Source organism: Plecotus auritus (genome assembly GCF_963455305.1).
Source record: "Plecotus auritus genome assembly, chromosome: 7".
Taxonomy (NCBI): domain Eukaryota; kingdom Metazoa; phylum Chordata; class Mammalia; order Chiroptera; family Vespertilionidae; genus Plecotus; species Plecotus auritus.
Genome location: NC_137774.1, coordinates 72,561,755 through 72,583,757, shown reverse-complemented (window position 1 = coordinate 72,583,757; position 22,003 = coordinate 72,561,755). Strand labels below are relative to the sequence as shown.

The 22,003-nt window shown below is 43.7% G+C and overlaps 1 protein-coding gene and 1 pseudogene across 3 annotated transcripts in view; one reads left to right on the top strand and one right to left on the bottom strand.

Annotated features, from left to right (window-relative positions):
* Positions 1-1,982: 1,982 nt before the first annotated feature.
* TRAP1 (TNF receptor associated protein 1) overlaps positions 1,983-22,003 on the top strand; it is a 77,719-nt gene continuing 57,698 nt past the window's right edge. Inside the window, exon 1 of one of the 2 annotated variants that reach the window (XM_080679902.1) lies at positions 1,983-2,137. In XM_080679902.1, coding sequence (XP_080536028.1) covers positions 2,062-2,137 — 76 coding nt within the window. In that variant the 5' untranslated portion in view covers positions 1,983-2,061. The remainder of the gene's footprint in view (positions 2,138-22,003) is intronic. The other variant, XM_080679903.1, reaches the window with a different exon arrangement.
* On the bottom strand, positions 20,791-21,932 carry LOC308254466 (ferritin heavy chain-like; annotated as a pseudogene). The gene is made up of 3 exons: positions 21,528-21,932; positions 21,179-21,288; positions 20,791-20,943 (listed from the first exon to the last, which is right to left on the bottom strand). The product of its transcript is annotated as a ferritin heavy chain-like (transcript).

The window sequence follows — 22,003 nt, the reverse complement described above, 5'->3', positions numbered from 1 at the left end:
CAGGGCAAGAGAGGACAGAAGGCCCTGGTGTGTCTGGAACCTGGTAGGTTTGCCTCCACAGAACCTGGGTCCTGCCTGTCTGGACAAAGTCCCCTCGTCCTTATCTGAAGCCTTGGCTTCCTTCCTCCCTTTGCCAAATACCACTTCCCTTTTCTGAAACAAAAGGGGCTCCCCAAGCTAGATCTACTGTCCCTATAGACCAGTGGTTCTCAACCTTTCTAATGCACGACCCTTTAATACAGTTCCTCATGTTGTGGTGACCCCCAACCATAAAATCATTTTCGTTGCTACTTCATAATTGTAATTTTGCTACTGTTTATGAATCGTAATGTAAATATCTGTGTTTTGCGATGGTCTTAGGCGACCCTGCTAGCGGTTCTCAACCTGTGGGTCTATAGTATAGACCAGTGGTCAGCAAACTCATCAGTCAACAGAGCCAAATATCAACAGTACAACGACTGAAATTTCTTTTGAGAGCCAAATTTTTTAAACTTAAACTTCTTCGAAAGCCACTTCTTCAAAATAGACTCGCCCAGGCCGTGGTATTTTGTGGAAGAGCCACACTCAAGGGGCCAAAGAGCCGCATGTGGCTCGCGAGCTGCGGTTTGCCGACCACTGAACTAGGAGGTCACAGTTAGATTCCTGGTCAGGACATATGCCTGGGCTGGGTAGTGGGCTTGATCCCCAGTAGGGGCGTGCAGAAGGCAACCAATCAATTGATGTTTCTATCTCTCCCTCTCCCTTCCTCTCTGAAATCAATAAACATATTTTTTATTTATAAAAAAAGATGATTTCCTGAGTGGAGTGAACAACGAATGAAATGTGAGGCTGAGACCCCTTAATTCCCTTGCAGAGTAGCTGAGTGATATCCTGGGAATGGCTGAACCTGGGACTGGCTTGGTAGTCTGCAGTGTGGTGAGGGAGGGAGGGAGGCAGGAGGCAGGTTATGCAGGGTCTGGAGGGTTTTGGAATTGCTGGTAAGTGTGAAGGGAAACCACTTGAGGACCCTGATTGAGGAGTGTATGATCCAGTTGAATGTAGAGAATGAGGGGTAGGGGTGGGGAGGAGCTAGGTAGGAGTCTTCAGGTAAGAGAACTTCCTGGTCTCCCATTCAAATCTGTCCACCTCTTACACCTTCTTAGTTGCTTAAGCCTGGAACCTGGGTGTTATTTTTGACGCCTTCCACCTGGAAGTGTTCCCTGACACATCCCCTCTGATGACCCAACTAGGTCCAAGCCCCAGGGAGGACGTTGTACTTTGCTGCTTCTGCAACAATCTCTAGTAACCCCCGTCTTTGTACAATTATTTGATTGTGGCAGTGAGTACTTTTTTATTTGTTTGTTTTAAGGAGAAAGGCAATTTTACTCTTTCACGAAAAAATATATACATATATTTTTGGCAGTGTTTGGTGTGCCTGAAATCATTTGGGGAGCCGCCTGGACCCCACTTCAGGCGGTGCCAGGGAATCCATATTTTACCTGGTTTGGAACTCTATGAGAAAGGGAGTTGGTCTGAATCCCCAACCAGATTCTTACCTCCACAGGGTGAGAGAAATGGAATGAAAGAATAGCCCAGTTTTGCTGGTGGGGCTTGGCTCCTGAGTTCATGTCTTGATGTAGACAAATCAAGCCTAAAATTCTCCCTTTCACTTCTTTTAGGTATGTGGCCCGCCTAGGTTTGAGGAGACTGACTTTGTAAATCGCCGGGCACTTGTTGACTCCAGAGACAGTAACTGTTTCTGCCCCAGTGCCGTCCTTTCAAACCCTCCGGAGTGGGGCATCATCTGCCCCATTTTAGGGTTGCACAAACTCAGGCCCAGCTGGCTGGGGAGTGCCCGAGATAGCTCAGCGCTCGGCCCGTCGCCCTTGACAACACGACGCAAGGTCACGGAGGTGCCGCCCCCAGACCGGACTGTCCCGCGCGTCCCTCAGAATCCCGGGCCACCCGCCGGCGCAGGCAGCGCACTGGCCCCCCGCGCGGTCCGTGACGTCATCACACGGCGCCAGAGGAAGGCCTTGGTTCCGGCGCGCGCAGCTGCACGGGGCGCTCGGTTGGACAGACATGGCGCGCGAGCTGCGGCCTCTGCTGCTCTGGGGACGCCGCCTGCGTGCGGCGGCGCTGGCGGCCACGCCGGGAGGTGAGGGCAACCGGACCGGCGGGCGGGACGGGATGCATGGGGGCTCCGAGACCGTTTCGCCCTCCGTGGGAGGCGCGAGGACGGCACCCCTCGCGCGGCATGGGAGACAGATTTATTCGCCCAGCGCTCGGTGTTGGGTTCCACCTGGCTCAGCGGCGCTCCGGGCTGCGCGGTGTCCCCGGACTGTGCGGCGTCCCCAGGCGGTAACGCCTTTGAGCCCGGTCTGTATGACTACAGCAGGGGCTTCTCCTTGTGCCGGGGTGAGGCGAGGGGCCCTTGGGTTCCTCGTTCAGGAGCCGAAGGCAGTTTCGGGGAGTGAAATCCGAGGACGAGTGTATGCTGGGAACGGACTTCACCAGCGTGGTCACTTAAGTCCCTTAGTTGCGCTTTTCTTCCTCCCCGCATCCAGCTTTTATACACGCGTAATGCGTTAACCACTTGCTCCCTCGTTCAGTCGATACCCGAGTGCCACTCCGCCCTTCACGGTACACGGCGGCGAACCAAACTGAGAGCTGGCACCCTGGGCCCTCGCGCAGCCGGTGGACTGGAGTTGTTGGCCGCCTTTCCTGAGGGCCTGGGATTGTAGGTGCTGAAATAAAGGATGACCATAATCGCTGCTCCTCACTCGGAACTAACCACGGTGAACGTGTTGGCTTTCCTTCCAGGCCCTGCACCACTGCACGCATATAAATAGACTTGTCTAATCATTTTTACGTAAAAACGTCTAACCTATATATACATTGTGCTACAGAATTTTTTAAAAAAATGTTTTGGTTGATTTTAGAGAGAGTGGAAGGGAAGGGGAGAGAGAGAGAGAGAAATATCAATGAGAGAGAAGCATCCATTGGCTGCCTCCGGCACGCCCCCCCACTGGGGATCGAGCCAGCAACCCTGGCTTGTGCCCTGACCAGAATCGAGCCAGCAACCTTTGGGTGCATGGGAGGATGCCCAACCAAGCCACACTGGTCAGGGCTACAGAATTTTTGTTTTAAAGCTCCCAGCATGGCTTACACATATTTTTGTAAGTATGCACCGTCTACGACTTTCCAATATTAAGGACAAATTATCGTTTACTTAATATTATCCTATTAATGGACGTTGTTAAGATGATTTCCAGGAATTTTTTTTTCTGTGTTTTTGTTATTACAATTCTGTGTAGAATTGGCACTATTTAAATCTTTGTGCACATGTATGGTATTTCTTTAGAATTACAGAATTAGAATTTTAGAATTGATGATTCAGAGCCTGTGCAAATTTGAAATGTTGGCCGATATTACCAAATTGTTGTCCATAAAGGCTTAATCATTTTGTATTCCCATTAGCAGGAAATGAGCCTTCCTATAACAAGGTATCTTCTCCAACACCAGATATTACATATTTCCAAATCAATGGATTATTTCTCACCTAATTTACACTTGAATGGATACTAGTGAGCAAGAATGTCTTCATTTGTGTATCTTCTATGAATCTTCTTTTCATATCTTTCACAATTTCTTCTGTTAACCGAGTTTTAAATTTTGGTGTAGTCTATTTAACCATGACTTTTATTTTATTTATTTAATAATACATTTGTGGGTTTTTAAAAAATATATTTTATTGATTTCAGAAAGGAAGGAAGAGGGGAGTGAGATAGAAACATCCACGATGAGAGAGAATCATGGATCGGCTGCCTCCTGCAACTCCCCCACTGGGGATTGAGCCCACAACCCGGACATGTGCCCTTGACCGGAATTGAACTCGGGACCTTTCAGTTCACAGGCCGACGCTCTATCCACTGAGCCAAACTGGCTAGGGCTAACCATGACTTTTAAAAATAACATGCATTAGCATATGAGCCAACTGTAAGTTTTATCGGTATTGCTTGTATCTAACGTTTTCCTTTTTTTGGATGTATTTCTTCTTTAATCAGCGTATATCCTTGTGTTAGTTTTGCAGAATAAAGTCTGTAAGTTGTAAGTTTTCTAAGCCCCACCTTGTCTAAAAAGATTTTTATTTTGTCCTCATACTTGGATATCAGTTTGTCTGTGTATTGCATTCCAGGTCAAAATAATTTTCCTTCACACTGATGATACTGCTCTATTGTCTTCTAGCACCATTGTTACAGATGAGCAGTCATATCAATTTGATTCGTGTTGGTTTAGTAGTTACTTGTGTGTGTGTTTTTCCCTGACTCCTCCCCTCCCCCTTTCCCTGGAGGTTAACATTTTTTTCTCTTTATTGTTCATGTTTTAAGATGTTTCTCCTGTGTTTGTAATTTATTCCTTGTATCATGTAGTGTCACCTCCATTTTGAAGATATGTCAGTTTTCAGCACAGCCAAATTTTGTTCTGTTTTTTTATCTCTTTATCTTAATAATCTGTGTCCTCTCCTGCAACTACTATTGCAGTGGTTCAGGCATTCTTTTACTTGAATCTATGATACAGGTTTTGTTCTTGGAAGCCTTCTGTATTGTAGATGCCCTTGACATTGTCACCTGTGTGGGTAAATGTGAAGGTATAGTTGTTTGAATAGATTGAGTGATGAGTGAATTTAGCCAAGAATATCTCTTAAATAATGGGGAGGGGGGAGGAGAATCCTATATAATAAAAGGCTAAAATGCAAATCAACTGAATGGTGGGACTACTGGTCACTATGATGCACACTGACCACAGGGGGCAGACGCTCAATGCAGGAGCTACCCCCTGGTGGTCAGTGTGCTCCCATAGGGGGATTGCCACTCAGCCAGAAGCCGGGGTCACAGACATCCCCCGAGGGCTTCTAGACTGCAAGAGGGTGCAGGCCGGGCTGAGAGACCCCTACCTCCCCCAAGTGCACAAATTTTGTGCACCGGGCCTCTAGTATGGTTATAAGAGAATTTACCTATACAGAAAATTCAGAATTCTCCTGTATTTTTTCCTCTTTTCCTGAGAAAGTTGCCAAATTTTAGCATGCATTTGGTTTTTACATCTAGGACTGACCTCATGTCACCATTATCCCAGTGCTTCTCACCCTTAGAATATCTCTGAGGTGTAGAATAGAGTCTCAGCTTGTGGACTTTTTGTTTTTCACTTTTACTCATTAACTAGTTTATCAACAAATATATTTTGAATGCCTTCTGAGATGTCAAAGATGTTAGCCTGCTGACAAGGTCATAGGTTAGTGGGAACACGTGGCTCCCAGGCAATGTACACAGTGGAGGCATTTGTGGCCATGGTTGACTGTTTGACTAAGTTTTACAGAAGAGAGAACATATGGGCCAGGTCTTGAAAATATCAGGTGCAGGGAAAGGAGGTGCCTCTGAATAATTTGGTTTGACAAGAAGCTAGGAGTATGTGGCAATGAGAGTGAATGAGGCTAAAAATTATGTTCTCGTTTGTTAGATGTAAACTTGTGGGAAGGGATCACATCTTTCTGTTATCATCACGATAGTCACAGTGCCAGACTTGGGCCAGTATTTGGAGAACCCAGCTGTAATCACTGAGGTCCTGACTTACTACACACACACCTGACTTACTACACTTTCAGGACCAGGTGACTGATTACAGATAATGTCCTTCCCCTGTGAGTCTTCAGTTGATTGGTAGTTGGGAACTAACAGTATTACAACCAACAAGTAATTAAATTCCTTCCCAGTGAAATGTACATTCATTATAGGGAGTAGGGATATCAAAACCTGGGTTATCTGGTGTTGGGGGGTGAGTTTCTCCTTGACCTTTTCAGTGCAGTAATTGTGGGAGTACTTCCTCCTGATTCTGCTCTACCATGCCAACTGTAGGGTCTGAGTCTCTCTGACAGGGGCTGGACCTCCTTGGATGCCATGTATTGGATGGAGTTGTAGGTGTGTAAGAGAGTCTTTATTGCAGCCCAATTAGCTATTGCTACTAAGGAGCCATTAGACAAAACAGTCTAGTAAAGCAGTCCTTGCTAATACAGCAGCAAACACAGGAGCCATCCTAGCAAAAACAGCCAATACCAGCTGGTCAGTAATACATTTTCCCCACAACACAGCCCCGTACTGGCTGGTCAGTAACATACTTTATACTAACTTAGACAAAAGCGACTTCTTGCCAAAATAGAGACATCAGTCTTTTGGGTTATATAGAAGGATACGCCTGTGCATTGTATAGATTGTTGCATCCTTGCTTTTGCACCGGTGGATAATAAATTAGCCTTGAACACTCTGATTAGGATTCCTATGCTCAGAGTGACCTTGAATACCTGGCGTACTCTGGACAGGGTTCCTATATCTTGAAAATGAAATGTCGGTACTAAAAGTATAAACTGCTGTCAAACCTTTCACTGGAGGTCCAAAAAGTATCAGAAATAATTGATTTGCCAGTGGACAGATGAGAAAGCTCCCTCTTTTTCTTTTTTTTTTTTTTTTTGTTAATCCTTACCCAAGGATATATATTTTTTTCCCATTGATTTTTAGAGAAAGTGGAAGGGACTGAGGGAAGGACTGGGAGATAGAGAAAGGCAAAGAGAGAGAGAGGAAAAGAAAGAAGGAGAGCCGAAACCGGTTTGGCTCAGTGGATAGAGCGTCGGCCTGCGGACTGAAAGGTCCCGGGTTCGATTCCGGTCAAGGGCATGTACCTTGGTTGCGGGCACATCCCCAGTGGGGAGCTGTGCAAGAGGCAGCTGATCGATGTTTCTCTCTCATTGATGTTTCTAGCTCTCTATCCCTCTCCCTTCCTCTCTGTGAAATATCAATAAAATATATTAAAAAAAAAAAAAAAAAAAGGAGAGAAACACTGATGTGAGAGAGACACATCAATTGATTGCCTTCCACACACACCCTCACCAGGGCCAAGCATAAACCTGCAGCCCAGGTATGTGTCCTTGACTGGGAATTGAACTCACAACCCTTTGGTGTGCAGGCCAATGCTCTAACCACTTAGCGATACCGGCCAGGGTGAGAAAACTCCCTGTTAAAGAGCTACAACCCTAAACCCTGAAAAATCAACAGATTCAGTCTTCAAAAGCAAATGTAATTGTGTTGTAAAGCGGATAGGCTAGTGGATTGGTCATTTCATGTGTCTAGTAGTTAATTACCATGACCACTACAGCCCCTGAGCCCTGATTCCTAATCTCTTGTTCTCAAGTTTGGCATTGCCAGAATGAGATCATGAGGTAGCCACGGTGGAACTGGTTGGTGCTCTAGTTAATGTCTTAAAGCTTTTTCCGATCTGTGTAAACTGGAACTTTCGCTGGAATTTTCTGCCTTGGAACTGAGAGTTGTAAAGGTTGAAGAGTCACTCCAAGCACCAGAAAGGTCAGAAGAGTGAGGTTTTCCCTTTTGTTCGAGGGCTCAAGTATTGCAAGTTTATTTCCCAAAATGAACCCCATCTGGACTCTGTCAGGCCACAACCTCCCACTTAGTACTTTTATTCTTAAAAAAAAAAAAAAAAAAAAAAAATATATATATATATATATATATATACACACACACATATATATATAGATAGACAGATATAGATATACATAGATATAGATATATATATTGATTTCAGGGGGCCTCCTGCATGCCCCCTGCTGGGGATTGAGCCTGAAACCCGGGCATGTGCCCTTGATCCTAATTCAGCCTTGGGCAAACTATGGCCTGCGGGCCGGATCCAGCTGTTCTATCCGGTTCTCTTGCTCTCCCCTCCGCTCCTTTACTTTGAATTTATATTAGTTCACACAAACACTCCATCCATGCTTTTGTTCTGGCCCTCCGGTCCAGTTTAAGAACCCATTGTGGCCCTCGAGTCAAAAAGTTTGCCCACCCCTGCCCTAATTGAACCTGGGACCCTTCAGTCCACAGGCCGACACTCTATCCACTGAGCCAAATTGGCTAGGGCTTTTATTCTTTTGTTAATTTATTTTGCTTATTCCCTCTGCTCTCACTATGGGTACATGCTGTTTAATTTCTATCCTTACACCTCTTGGACTGCAGCCTTCATATGAATTCAGGCAAATTTCTGGTGTTCCCAGGCTATTCTTTTTAGGATGAAGGAGTAGCATTTGCTGGTCAGATTTCACATTCTCAGTGAGACAGCTGTTTATGCTACTAATATGATGTGACAATGTAGGTTTGATCTTTAACTTGGTCTTTAGCTTAGATTTGGAATGGCATGACCATCTGTTGGGGCTTAGGGCCAATACCAGTGAAGCACATGTGGCTTGGCTGCCTAAGAGGCCCTGGGTGGACTTGAGCATGAGTGCATGAGAGCTTGATTGAGTGTATGTGTGTAGGGGGGGTGAGGGCTGAGGGCTGAGTTATCTCATCCATCTGCAAAAGATCAAACCAACCCAAATGTGATAGATTAGCAAAGACCTTATTAGTTACCAGTTGAATAGTTGGCCAGAACTAAGACAAAATAGAATCTCCAACTGTTTTTGTTACCCCTGGGCAAGAAGAGAGGGAATGCAGCTTGAAGGAAGGGGTGGGGGGATAAGGTTGATGAGAAAACAGTGGGAAAATAAACTTATTTATCTCCCAACTATCAAGCACCAGGTCATAAACATGGCAGAGGTGATTTCCATAAAGGAGACTGTCACTATGGTTAGCAGTCTCAGGCCGCAGCCCTGATTCAGGATCAATGAAATGTATTAAATTCTCACTCAAAGTGAAATGGTTTAGGTTCAGAGTCTGAGAGGATGTTCTTGAATTGCATTTTGGTGCCCTCACTGTGGCCAACTAGAATTTTTCTTAAACCCCATCCTGCTCAGTCTTGATATGGAAGACTCACCTTTTCCTAGGATGCTGCTGTTGGCTTAGTCCACAAAGAAGTTTTATAGCATTTAGTAAAGATAAATTTCAGGATGTTTATTTCTGGTATGGCTAGTTATTTCTGCTAAAGCCACTAAGAATTACAGACCATGAAAGTTATGGCTTGGAGAGCCAGTGTCTATTGAGGGAGGGACTTATCTCCACCTGCTTTTCAACCAGGTGGCTGCCCATAGATCAGTTAAATTGAATAGGTGTAGCTGAGTCATGGGTGTAACTAATTTTAAAAGCATGACTGTTATTTAGCAGCCATATAACCAAGAAATGCTATTGGAATATTAAGAAACTAATGTTCAGCCCTGGCCAGGTGGCTCACTTAGTTGGAGTATATAGTCCCTTATACCAAAAGTTGGGGGTTCCATTCCTGGTCAGGGCATATACCTGGGATGTGGGTTTGATCCCTGGTCAGGGCGCGTGCAGGAGACAACCGATTGATGTTCCTCTCTCACATAGAGCTTTCTTTCTCTCTCCCATCTTCCCTCCCTCCCCCTTCATCTCTCTCTAAAAATCAGTGGAAAAATATCCTCAGTTGAGGATTAAAAAAAAGAAAAGAAATGGAAACCCATGCAACAACCACAATGAAAATAGAAGACACTTAAAAGGGACAGTTAAAAAAAATTTTCACATTCAGGCCCTGGCCGGGTAGCTCAGTTGGTTAGAGCATCGTCCCGATACACCAAGGTTGTAGGTTCAATCCCTTGTCAGGGCACATACAAGAATCAACCAAGGAATGCATAAATAAATGGAACAACAAATCAGTGTTTCTCTTTCTCTCCCTTTCCCTCTCCCCTTCTCCCTTCCTAAGATTAATAAAAATAAAAAAGCAGAAGATTGTATAGCAATACTATTAAGAACAAATAGTGGGGGGGGGGTGGAGAATAGAAAGGTTGAAGTCTTTTAATATATATTTTATTGATTTTTTACAGAGAGGAAGGGAGAGGGAGAGAGAGTTAGAAACATTGATGAGAGAGAAACATCAACCAGCTGCCTCCTGCACACCCCCCACTGGGGATGTGCCCGCAACCAAGGCACATGCCCCTGACCGGAATCGAACCCGGGACCCTTGAGTCCGTAGGCCGACGCTCTATCCACTGAGCCAAATGGGTTAGGGCGAAAGGTTGAAGTCTTTTAGTGGAACTGGACTTATCAGGTAGCTGATGTGGCACCATGAGAGAGAAATGAATAAAGTGCATTACCATTGATTGTATTACTCACACATTGATATTTTAGCATTTACAGGGAATGGAGCATCTGAGTGGATTTTTCATGAAGCTTACTTTTAAAGTATAAAACAATTCATTTTAACCATTATGAATAGAAGTCTTTCTAAAACACTTAATCATTAAATAGACTATAACTGAACTTTGATGTTTCCAGGGTCAGTATTCTGAATGTTAATTTACAATCCTCTGTGGTAATACACAGGTCCTCTGGGATGTGAGACCTCTTGAAACTGCAATCTTGACCATTTCTGTCTTTTTAACCTTCTTCTTTCCCATTTAACTGGACAGGCCTCCCTGGGGCTATGTCCACTCCTGTCCCAGTTTTCAGATACAGATTGGCAAACTAGATGATAAACTTGTTAGTGGCATTTTTTTTTTTTTTTAAGAAGAGAAGATTTTGAGTGGAGACAAGGATAGTCTTGTATGAATAAAGTTGGGGTGTGGATTTTATGTCATATACTAGAGGCCCGGTGCATGAAAATTGTGCACTGGGCGGGGGGTGGGGGAGGAGTCCCTCAGTCCGGCCTGTGCCCTCTTGCTGTCGGGGACCCCGTGGGGGTTGTCCACCTGCCGGCTTTGGCCCGCTCCCCTGGGTATTGGGCGTAAGCTGGCAGTCAGACATCCCTCTCTCTCTCAGTCCTGGGCTCTTGCAGTCTGGGACCCCTCGCTCCTTACCATCCGCCTGCAGCGGAGGCGGGAGAGGTTCCCACCGCCACCGCTGCGCTCACCAGCCGTGAGCCTGGCTTCTGGCTGAGCAGCGCCCCCCCACCCCGCCCCCATGGGAGCGCATTGGCCACCAGGGGCAGCTCCTGTGTTGATCGTCTGCCCCCTGGTGGTCATTGCATGTCATAGCAACCGGTCATCCGGCCGTTCGGTTGATTTGTATATTATAGAACATATATTTTAAGAGTTTTTTGATTTCTAAGAGAGAGAGAATGGAAGAGGGAGAGAGAAAAACATCGATGTGAGAGAGCAACATTAATTGGCTGCCTCCTGCATGCCCCCTACTGGGGATCAAGCCTGAAACCTGGGCATGTGCCCCTCACCAGGAATCAAATTGGCAACTTCCTGGTGCATGGATTACTCTCAACCAACTGAGCCACACTGGTCAGGACTATGATATTTTTTAAAATATATTTTTATTGATTTCAAAGAGGGAGAGAGATAATAACATCAGTGATGAGAGAGAATCATTGGTCAGCTGCCTTCTGCACGCCCCCTACTGGGGATTGAGTTTGCAACCCAGGCATGTGCCCTGACTGGGAATCGAACCCTAACCTCCTGGTTTATAGGTTGATGGTCAACCACTGAGCCACTTCTGCCAGGCTATGTCCTATATTTTGACCATTTGAGGGTACCCCTCTTTGTTACTTGTTTTGTTTCTCTGTATTCAAGGAGTTGATATTTCTTGATAGAGTATAAGTATAGCTTAGAAAATCAGAACAAGTCCTGAAACATAATACAATTTAAGAAACAGTAAAAACTGTTTGAATATACCAGTGGTAAGAACTTAGACATTTTTGAGGGAATACAAATCTTTATTTGAAACATAAGTGGAAAGTAAAGAACTTTCTGTCTACAGCAGTGGTTGGCAAACTCATTAGTCAACAGAGTGGCACACCGCGGCTCGCGAGCCGCATGTGCCTCGCGAGCCGCAGTTTGCCGACCACTGGTCTAGAGTGTTGATATTCTTTTTTAAATTTTTTAATATTTTATTTTAATATATATTGTTGAAAGTATTACAGATGTCCCTGTTCTCCCCCCCCCCCAATTGACCCCCTGCACCCCACTCCCATCCAATTCTTACTGAAGTAATTGCTGAACTTAAGAAACAAAATGTTTGGGGAAATTTCAGATGTGAATAAATAGCTAATCTGCGGTATGCAGTGAAAATTGAAAGAATAATGAAACTATCCGAGCTGACTTACTGAAAATCAGAGAATTGCATGCTTACAAGCATAAAATATAGTAAGTTAATTGGAGGTGTTCTGGGGGAAAAAGCTAGAGTCTACATTCTAAAGTACTACTGTTTTTCTAATATAGTATTTATACTTTGTGGGAGAGCATTAATTCTGTTTTTCACTGATCTGGAAGTACCTTCAGTTTACAGAATTTTAAATTTACAAAGTAAACTTATTTTAAAAATATATTTACAGAGCCTGAATCTTTAAACTTAGAAATGTGTTGGCTGAAATTAGATTAGTGAATTTCAAACTTTTGGTCATGAACTCCCTGTAAGAAATGCATTCACATCATGACCTGCTGTACAAGTAAATGTATATACAAATATGCGTACATACTTAGCTGAAAGAGTTTTGTAAGTAACCTTATTATGCTAGGCATTCTTATACTGCTTTCATTTCATTAAAAATATTTTTGTTTAACCCACTGAATTGATTTCATATTCATTGGGTCATCAATCTTAACTTGTGGTCTATGAAACACTTTATATGGCTGTAACTTCTGAGAAAATAATCACGTTTATTAAGGGCCTGTTCTGATTAGCATTATTTTGGGGGAGAGGGGAAGGACATGAGATGGTCAAAGGTTTACTGGAACCTCTACATAGTGTAGCAATATCAGTTCATTATCACAAACATCTGTGGTGCCTACTGTGTGTCTGACACTGCTCTGGTAGGTGCTGTGGGATGTCCTGGGGACAAAATGGAAACATCCTGACCCTCGGCACTGAGATGGAATGGGGTTGGATGCAGACAAGTAAATGCTGTGTGAATGTTAATGTGAAGTTGTATGAAGAAATCAAAGCAGAAGGGGTTCCCACTAGAAATAAAGTGATCAGGGAAGGTCTCCATGGAAGGTGGCATTTAAGCGAAGCCTGGAAGGAGGTGAAGGTGTCTGGGAAGAGCATTTCAAGCAGAGAGAGCAGCCTGTGTTAGGATCCCAGCTGGCATAGTGCAGGGACAGCAAGGAGGCCAGAGCCAGTGCCGAGGCCACTTTTGAGAGGAGTCGAGTAGTGTGCCACATTCATTTAAATGTCTCTGACTTCACAGGTTGAGATTTGGGCACCAGTAAGACTTGATTCATTGATTTGATTTTTAGAGAGAGAGAGAAAGAGACAGACATCGATGTGAGAGTGAAATATTGATTGGTTGCCTCCTGCATGCACCCCGACCAGGGACCAGACCTGCAACCTGAGTATGTGATCTGAGTGGGAATTAAACCCACAACCTTTTGGTGTACGGGACAATGCTCCAACCAACTGAGCCACGCTGGCCAGGGCAAGACTAGGTATTAAGTTAAAGTTAAAGCTAACTTTATAGGAGTTTTTTGAGAAAAATCCTTTCTGTGTTTTTGTTATGTTTTTGTGTGTTTTGTTGTTGTTTTTTCTTTTAGGGAGAGAGAGGAAGGAAGAGGGAGAGTGAGAGAAACATCAGTGAGAGAAAACCATCAATCAGTTGCCTCCTGCACGCCCCCCACTGGGATGGAGCCCCGCAACCCAGGCATGTGCCCTGACCAGGAATCGAATTGGCAACCTCTTGGTGCTGGGACAATGCTCAACTAACTGAGCCACACCAGCAGGGCTTCTTTTTTTAAAAAATATATTTTTATTGATTTCAGACAGGAAGGGAGAGGGAAAGAGAAACATCAATAATGAGAGAGAATCATGGATCGGCTGCCTCCTGCACGCTCCCCACTGGGGATCGAGCCCGCAATCTGGGCATGTGCCCTGACTGGGAATTGAACTGTGACCTCCTAGTTCATAGGTCGACACTCAACCACTGTACCACACCGGCCAGGCCAGCATGGCTTCTTATACTTCCTTGGGGTTTGTTTCACATTGATGCACAGAGCAGTAGTGTTCCACTGTGTGGGCACCTCTCCTGATACACATTTAGGTTGTTTCCAGGCTTTTTGGGGGGTTAGGAGGGAGGGAGACACAGCATGTTTTATTTGTAAAATCACCTCCACATAAAAATTATATACAGATATCTTCTTAATCGTAAGAGAATATGCTACTTTGCTAAAAAACAAACAAACAAACAAAAAAAACTTTTTAACCACATATGAAGCATTAGGTACTATCCCAACCCGTCTAGAAGTTATTCTAGATGGCCTATCAGAAGGTGGAATAGAAAAGTTCCAAAATCTATAGTGATTGGTTTAAAAACTAAATTTAAGATGCTAAACAACAGACTTATCAAGATTGCCACACATACAAAAAAACAAAAAGATTGCCAAAAAGAATGAGGCCTTTTAAATAGAAGTGACTGATGGAATGGCTTCATTGAGGGGTATTGGAAGTATGGAACCCCAGGCAATCCAAATAGGCAAATGTTGGTTAAGTTCCAGGAAAGATCAGAATTGGCAGAGGGAAGATCTTTTTCAAACTTTGTAAGACTATTGTCAGTGGTGCTTCAAGTGGTATCTAAAAAGGATGAGCTGGGAACAAAACACATTAAAGGAATTTTTCCAGTGACTGCTTTGTGTATGATGATACAGTAGAGAGCTAAATAAAAAATCACTACATAGCCGAAACTGGTTTGGCTCAGTGGATAGAGCCTCGGCCTGCGGACTGAAGGGTCCCGGGTTCGATTCCGGTCAAGGGCATGTACTTTGGTTGCGGGCACATCCCCAGTGGGAGGTGTGCAGGAGGCAGCTGATCGATGTTTCTGGCTCTCTATCCTTCTCCCTTCCTCTCTGTAAAATATCAATAAAATGTATTTAAAAAAAAAAAATCACTACATAGGCGAAATCCCATACTTTGGGACAAGGTAATTCAACTCCTATCCCTTCTCAGTTATGTTGGTTACAGGACAACCAATTCCCAGAGACACTGTGTCAGAATGCAGAAAATGTTCTTGACCAAGTAGAGGCAGTTCAACCACAGCCCGGAACATAGAAGTACATCCCACAGATACTGACTCTTGCTTAGAAAATGCCAAAATCACAGCACTGCCAGTAGTTTTTCACACGTTCACCAGTGCTAGCATAACAATATTTTAAAATCTTTGTCAGTCTACCTTATTTTATTTTTAAAAAATTTAATCTTTATTGTTCAGATTATTACAATTGTTCCTCTTTTTTCCACCCATAGCTCCCTTCCACCCGGTTCCCACCCCACCCTCTGCCCTTACCTCCCCCGCAATGTCCTCATCCATAGGTGTACGATTTTTGTCCAGTCTCTTCCCGCACCCCCCACACCCCTTTCCCCCCAAGAATTGTCACTCCACTCCCTTTCTATGCCCCTGATTCTATTATATTCACCAGTTTATTCTGTTCATCAGATTTTTAATTCACTTGATTTTTAGATTCACTTGTTGATAGATATGTATTTGTTGTTCATAATTTTTATCTTTACCTTTTTCTTCTTCCTCTTTTTTTTAAATATATATTTTATTGGTTTCTTACAGAGAGAAAAGGGAGAGGATAGATAGTTAGAAACATCGATGAGAGAGAAACATCGATCAGCTGCCTCCTGCACACCTCCCACTGGGGGTGTGCCTGCAACCCAGGTACATGCCCTTGGCCGGAATCGAACCAGGGACCCTTCAGTCCACAGGCCAACACTCTATCCACTGAGCCAAACCGGTCAGGGATCTTCTTCCTCTTCTTAAAGAGTACCTTTCAGCATTTCATATAATACTGGTTTGGCGGTGATGAACTCCTTTAGCTTTTTCTTATCTGTGAAGCTCTTTATCTGACCTTCAATTCTGAATGATAGCTTTGCTGGGTAGAGTAATCTTGGTTGTAGGTTCTTGCTATTCATCACATTGAAAATTTCTTGCCACTCCCGTCTGGCCTACATAGTTTCTGTTGAGAAATCAGCTGACAGTGGTATGGGTGCTCCCTTGTAGGTAACTAACTGTTTTTCTCTTGCTGCTTTTAAGATTCTCTCTTTGTCTTTTGCTCTTGGCATTTTAATTATGATGTGTCTTGGTGTGGTCCTCTTTGGATTCCTTTTGTTTGGGGTTCTGTGCGCTTCCTGGACTTGTAAGTCTATTTCTTACACCAGGTGGGGGAAGTTTTCTGTCATTATTTCTTCAAATAGGTTTTCAATATCTTGCTCTCTCTCTTCTTCTGGCACCCCCATAATTCAGATGTTGGTACGCTTGAAGTTGTCCCAGAGGCTCCTTACACTGTCTTCAAATTTTTAGATTTTTTTTTCTTTTTGCTTTTCCAGTTGAGTGTTTTTTGCTTCTTTGTATTTCAAATCTTTGACTTGATTCTTGTGTTCCTCTAGTCTGCTGTTAGGTCTCTGTATAATATTTTTTATTTCAGTCAGTGTATGTTTAATTTCTAGTTGGTCCTTTTTCATATCCTCGAGGGTCTCACTAAATTTATTGGCCTTTTCTAGAAAATTCTTGAAAAACCTTATAACCATGGTTTTGAACTCTATATCCAGTAGTTTGCTTTCCTCCATTTCTTTCGTTTGTGATCTGTTTCTTTGTCTCCGCATTTTCGCTGCTTCCCTGAGTTGGTAGAGTAACTTTGTGTGCTAAGTGTCCTATATGGCCCAGTGCTCAGCCTCCCCAGTTACCTGAGGTGGACACACTTGGTGCACCCCTTTGTGAACTGTGTGTACAGCCTTGTTGTAGTTAAGTCTTGATTGTTGTTGGTGTCACTGGGAGGATTTGACCTCTAGGCCAATGGGATGTGAGGATTAGCTGTGTCTACGCTGGGAGAACTTCTGTGCTGGAGACACCCTTATGAGACAAGACTTGCAAAATTGCAAAAGCCTCTGTGCTCAGCTTGGATGGGGCGGAGTCTCAGGGCTGAGCAGACAGCCTTGGCTTCCCGTCAGCCCTGCCCTATGAGGCCCCTGGGTCTCAGTGTCCCTCGGTAATCGCTGTAAGCACCTTAGAGAAAGCCGCCCTCGAGTTTCACCCGCTGCCAGACAGTACAGTTTCTCCCCGAATGAGTCTGGGTTCCCAGAGTCTCGCCCAGAACTGGAGTTGAGTGCAGTCGGGTGCTTCTGTCTTCCTTCCGCTAGAGAAAGCCAGCGGCACACTCAGCAGTCAGTCCTCTCGGCGCGCACTTGTGCGTGCGCCCCCAGACCTCTGCCTTTCGCGGCTCCCCTGAGTTTCCGTGCACTCCTCTCTTTTCCCGACAGTCCAGACTCCCCGCCCCGTATGAGTCTGGGACCCCAGGGTGAGTCAGTGCAGTCGGGAGCTTCCGTCTCCCTCCCACTAGAAAAAGCTATCCAGGCACTCAGCCGCCCGTCCTCTCCGTGCGCGTGTCTCCGTACCTCAGCCTTTCGCAGCTCCTTTGAGTCTCCGTGTGCCCCTCTCTTTCCTTCTCGTTGTAGAATTTCCACTCAGCCAGCTTTCCTGTGGTTCTGGATGATGGCCGTTTTGTCTTTTAGCTGTAGTTGTGAAATTGTTGTGCGAGGCAGCAGTTTAGGTGTTCACCTATGCCACCATCTTTGTTTCTCCCCAGTCTACCTTATTTTAAAATGCATTTCTTTAGTTACGAATGTGGTAAAACATTTTTTTCTATGATTCAAAGCTTTTATGTCCCATTTTTTTTGGTATGAATTGCCCTTTCACTTTTGTGCTGTTGGCCTTTTTCTTATAGATGTATAAGTGATCTTGCTACATTAAGGAAACTAGCCCCCTGCCATGTGTTTCAGATTTTTCCCCCAGTGTGTTTGCATATTAACATAATTTTTTGATACTTTAGTTATTGTTAGTTTTTTAATTTTAAAACATTTTAAAAATTTTTAATTGAGCTATAACTGACATGCAACATTATATTAGTTTCAGATATATAACAATGATTCATTGTTTGTATATATTACAAAATGATCACAATAAGTTTAGTTAACATCCATCACCTCACATAGTTACATTTTTTCCCTGTGATTTCTTATAATGAGAACTTTTAAAATATATTACATTTTTATGTGGACCATAAATTTATGGTTCTTAGGTTGTTACGTATTTTTAAAAATATGTTTTTGTTGATTTTTAGAGAGAGAGGAAGGGAGAAGGATAGAGATAGAAATATAGATTGGCTACATCTTGCATGCCTCCTACTGGGGATTGAGCCCACAACCCAGGCATGTGCTCTGACTAAAAACTGAACCAGCAACTTCTTGGTTCAGAGGTCAACGCTCAACCACTGAGCCACGCCTGCAGGGTGGGTTATGTGCCTTGTTTAGGAAGAATTTCCTTAAATCATGAAAGAAAAAGATCTCTAAGATGATCAACATTATTAGCTGTTAGGTAGGGAAATGCAAATCAAAACCACAGTGAGATATCACTTCACCTCCACTCAGGTGGCTATAATAAAAAAAAAATAAGCCCTGGCCGGTGTGGCTCAGTTGGTTGGGTGTTGTCTTGTACACTGAAAGGTTGACATTTTAATTCCGGGTCAGGGCACATGTCTGGATTGGGTGCTCAACTCCTAGTGGGGGGTCGTGCAGGAGGTGGCCAATGGATGTTTCTCCCTCTCCCTTCCTCTCTCAAAGTCAGTAAAAATATTTAAAAAAAACCAAAAAAACATAGGCAATAACCAGTGTTGGTTGAGGATGTGGAGAAGTTGGAACCCTCATACACTGCTGGCAAGAATGTAAAATGGTGTAGCACTTAGAAAATAGTCTGGCAGTTCCTCAGACAGTTAAACATACAGTTACATTTGACCCACTGCTTCTATTTCTAGGTATATACCCAAGAAAATTTAAAATGTATGTTTACACAGAAACTTGTATATATTTATAGCAGCATTGTTCATAGTAGCCACACACACACAAAAAAAGTGGAAAAAACCCAGTTGTCCATCAACTGATGAATGGAAAAACATTGTGGTCTATTCATATAATGGACCATTATTCAGCCATTAAAAGGAATGAGGTATGCTAAGTGGTACAATGTGGATGCACCTTGAAAACATGTTAAGTGAAAAGAGCCAGACACAAAAGACCTTGTACAGTATGATTTCATTTATGTGAAACTTCTAGAACAGGTAAATCCATAGAGAGAAAAAGTAGTTACCAGGAGCTGGGGCCGGGGGTGGGGGCGGGGCAGATACAGGGAGAATGGGTATGGGGTTACTTCCTGGGGTGATTAAAAATGTTCTGATAAAAAATTAGATATTAGTGATGGTTACACAACTTTGTAAATATACTAAAAACCATTGGTTGTACACTTTAGGTGAATTGTATCTCAATAAAGCTATTTTTAAAATACCTTGTTTTATTCCAGCACTTCTAGCTTTTATTTTTATTATAAGTCATTCTGGAATTCATTTTGATTTAATAAGTGAGAGGGGAAATTAATTTTAATACTGTCACTTTAATGTGCTTTAATATTTAATAATAGTATTGCCTCACATTTTTCAAAAATTTATTGGCTACTTATACACACTTATTTTTCCAAAGGAATCTTAGAATTAGTTTGAATAGCTCAAGAAAAATCTTGTTTGCGTTTTCATTAGGATTATGTTAAAAATATAGACTAAGACAGTGGTCGGCAAACCGCGGCTCATGAGCCACATATGGCTCTTTGACCCCTTGAGTGTGGCTCTTCCACAAAATACCACGTGCGGGAACGCACCTACAGTGCAATAGAAATTTCATGGCCCATGCGCAGAAGTCGGTTTTCGGCTCTCAAAAGAAATTTCAATCGTTGTACTGTTGATATTTGGCTCTGTTGACTAATGAGTTTGCCGACCACTGGACTAAGAGATTGATGTCTTTAAATATTTACTTTTCCTATTCCAGGACATTTCCCCTAGCTTTCTATATCCCTTTGTAAATGTGTTTTATGTGTCTAGTAAATTTTTTAGTGTGTTTTGTAATTGGGTAATATTTTCTTTTGATTTTTGCTTATATTTTTATTGATTTCAGAGAGGAAGGGAGAGATAGAAACATCAGTGATGAGAGAGAATCATGGATCGACTGCCTCCTGCATGCCCCCTGACTGGGAATCGAACTTTGACCTCCTGGTTCTTAGATTGACGCTCAACCACAGCCACGCTGGTTGGGCCATTTCTTCTTATTTTGTGGGGGAGAGGGGAGAGGAGGACCAAATTACTTTATTTGAAGGAATGTTACAAATGAAAGACATAAGTGGATTATTTGGTACAAGTTATAGAAAAAGTAAAGGTAACTCCAACATGCACGTACAGGCAGTCCTTGGGTTTCGTCGGTTACGTCGACATCTCCCATTTATTTATTAAAAAAAAAAAAGGGTCCTCCCTGACCGGTTTGGCTCAGTGGATAGAGCGTCGGCCTGCGGACTGAAGGGTCCCAGGTTCGATTCTGGTCAAGGGCATGTACCTTGGTTGTAGGCACATCCCCGGTAGGGGGTGTGCAGGAGGCAGCTGATCTATGTCTCTCTCTCATCCGATGTTTCTGGCTCTCTATCCCTCCCCCTTCCTCTCTGTAAAAAATCAATAAAATATATATATTTTTAAAAAAAGTTCCGTCATTTCGATGTATGTACATATGTGTTCTATGTATTTTATTATTTATTTACCACAAGTAAAGGTCAGGAGTTGTTATCTTTCCTTTAAATTTTTTTACTGTTTCGCTTCATTACTGCTGTGTATGTGCTCCATGTGAGTGAAGCAAGTGCTTATGTAGGTGGGTTCCGACTTACAGTGAAAATCGCGTTATGTCGTGCCGTAGGAACAGATCTCTGACGTAACCCGAGGACCTACTGCACTGCTTTGGTAATCAGGGAAGTCACCCCTGAGGCTATGGGAAGCCTTCCTAAGGCTTAGCTCTCATCACTGTCTCAGAGTGTGCTTGTCAAAGAGACACTTTGCCAGTTACAGGGGCCCCCAACCAAGATGGTTACATAGTCACCCAATTCTTTGATAGATTTTACCTCATTTAGGTAGTGAGTCTCAATGAAGCCACACAAATGAGGGTCATTTTTAAAAATATATATATTTATTGATTTTACAGAGGAAGGGAGAGGGAGTGAGAAATAGAAACATCAATGATGAGAGAGACTCATTGATTGGCTGCCTCATGCACACCCCGTACTGGAAGTTGAGCCCACAACCCAGGCATGTGCCCTTGACCGGAATCGAACCTGGGACCCTTCAGTCCATAGGCTAACACTCTATCTACTGTGCTAAACCAGCTAAGGCCACACGAGGATCATTTTTGCCAGTGGCCAGTTTGTGCAAGTCCAGTAGTGACTGATTCATACTTTTTTACAAGTGTAACCCACAGTCCACTGCATTCTGTCCATTCTCGCCGTCACAGCCTGGTTTCTTTTTTTTTTTTTTTTTAAATATATTTTATTGATATTTTACAGAGAGGAAGGGAGAGGGATAGAGAGCTAGAAACATCGATGAGAGAGAAACATCGATCAGCTGCCTCCTGCACACTCCCCACTGGGGATGTGCCCGCAACCACAGTACATGCCCTTGACCGGAATCGAACCTGGGACCCTTGAGTCTGCAGGCCGACGCTCTATCCACTGAGCCAAACCGGTTTCGGCACAGCCTGGTTTCTTGATATGATGGAAGGTTCAGCCACCTTGTTGGTTCTGCAGCTTCATCAGTTTCTCAGCATGTTCCCTCTCTTCATGAGATTAGTGAAGAAAATATTTGGCCAAGTTCTTCAAAGCTATATCATCGCGGTCAAAGTAATAAGACACAGGTAGACGTAGGAAGCATCGAGCTCCAGGTTGATCTGGCGGTTGATGGCCTCTAAGTCCTAGTGGTAGTTCTGGCGCATCTGCGAGGTGCAAACAGTTCTCGTGGCAGCACCTAAGGAGAAGCTGCTGTGCAGCGCTGGAGCAGCCGTGGGGCCTTGCAGTGGTGCGAGGATGCTGTGAGAAGGTGCCTGAAGGCTGGCAGGGATGGTGCTGGGTTCTGTCCAAGCACTATTGAAACAGGAAACCATGGTGACTCTCCATGAAGACTTTCACATTTGCACTTTTTAAGAATATATTTTTATTGAGGAGGGAAAGGGAG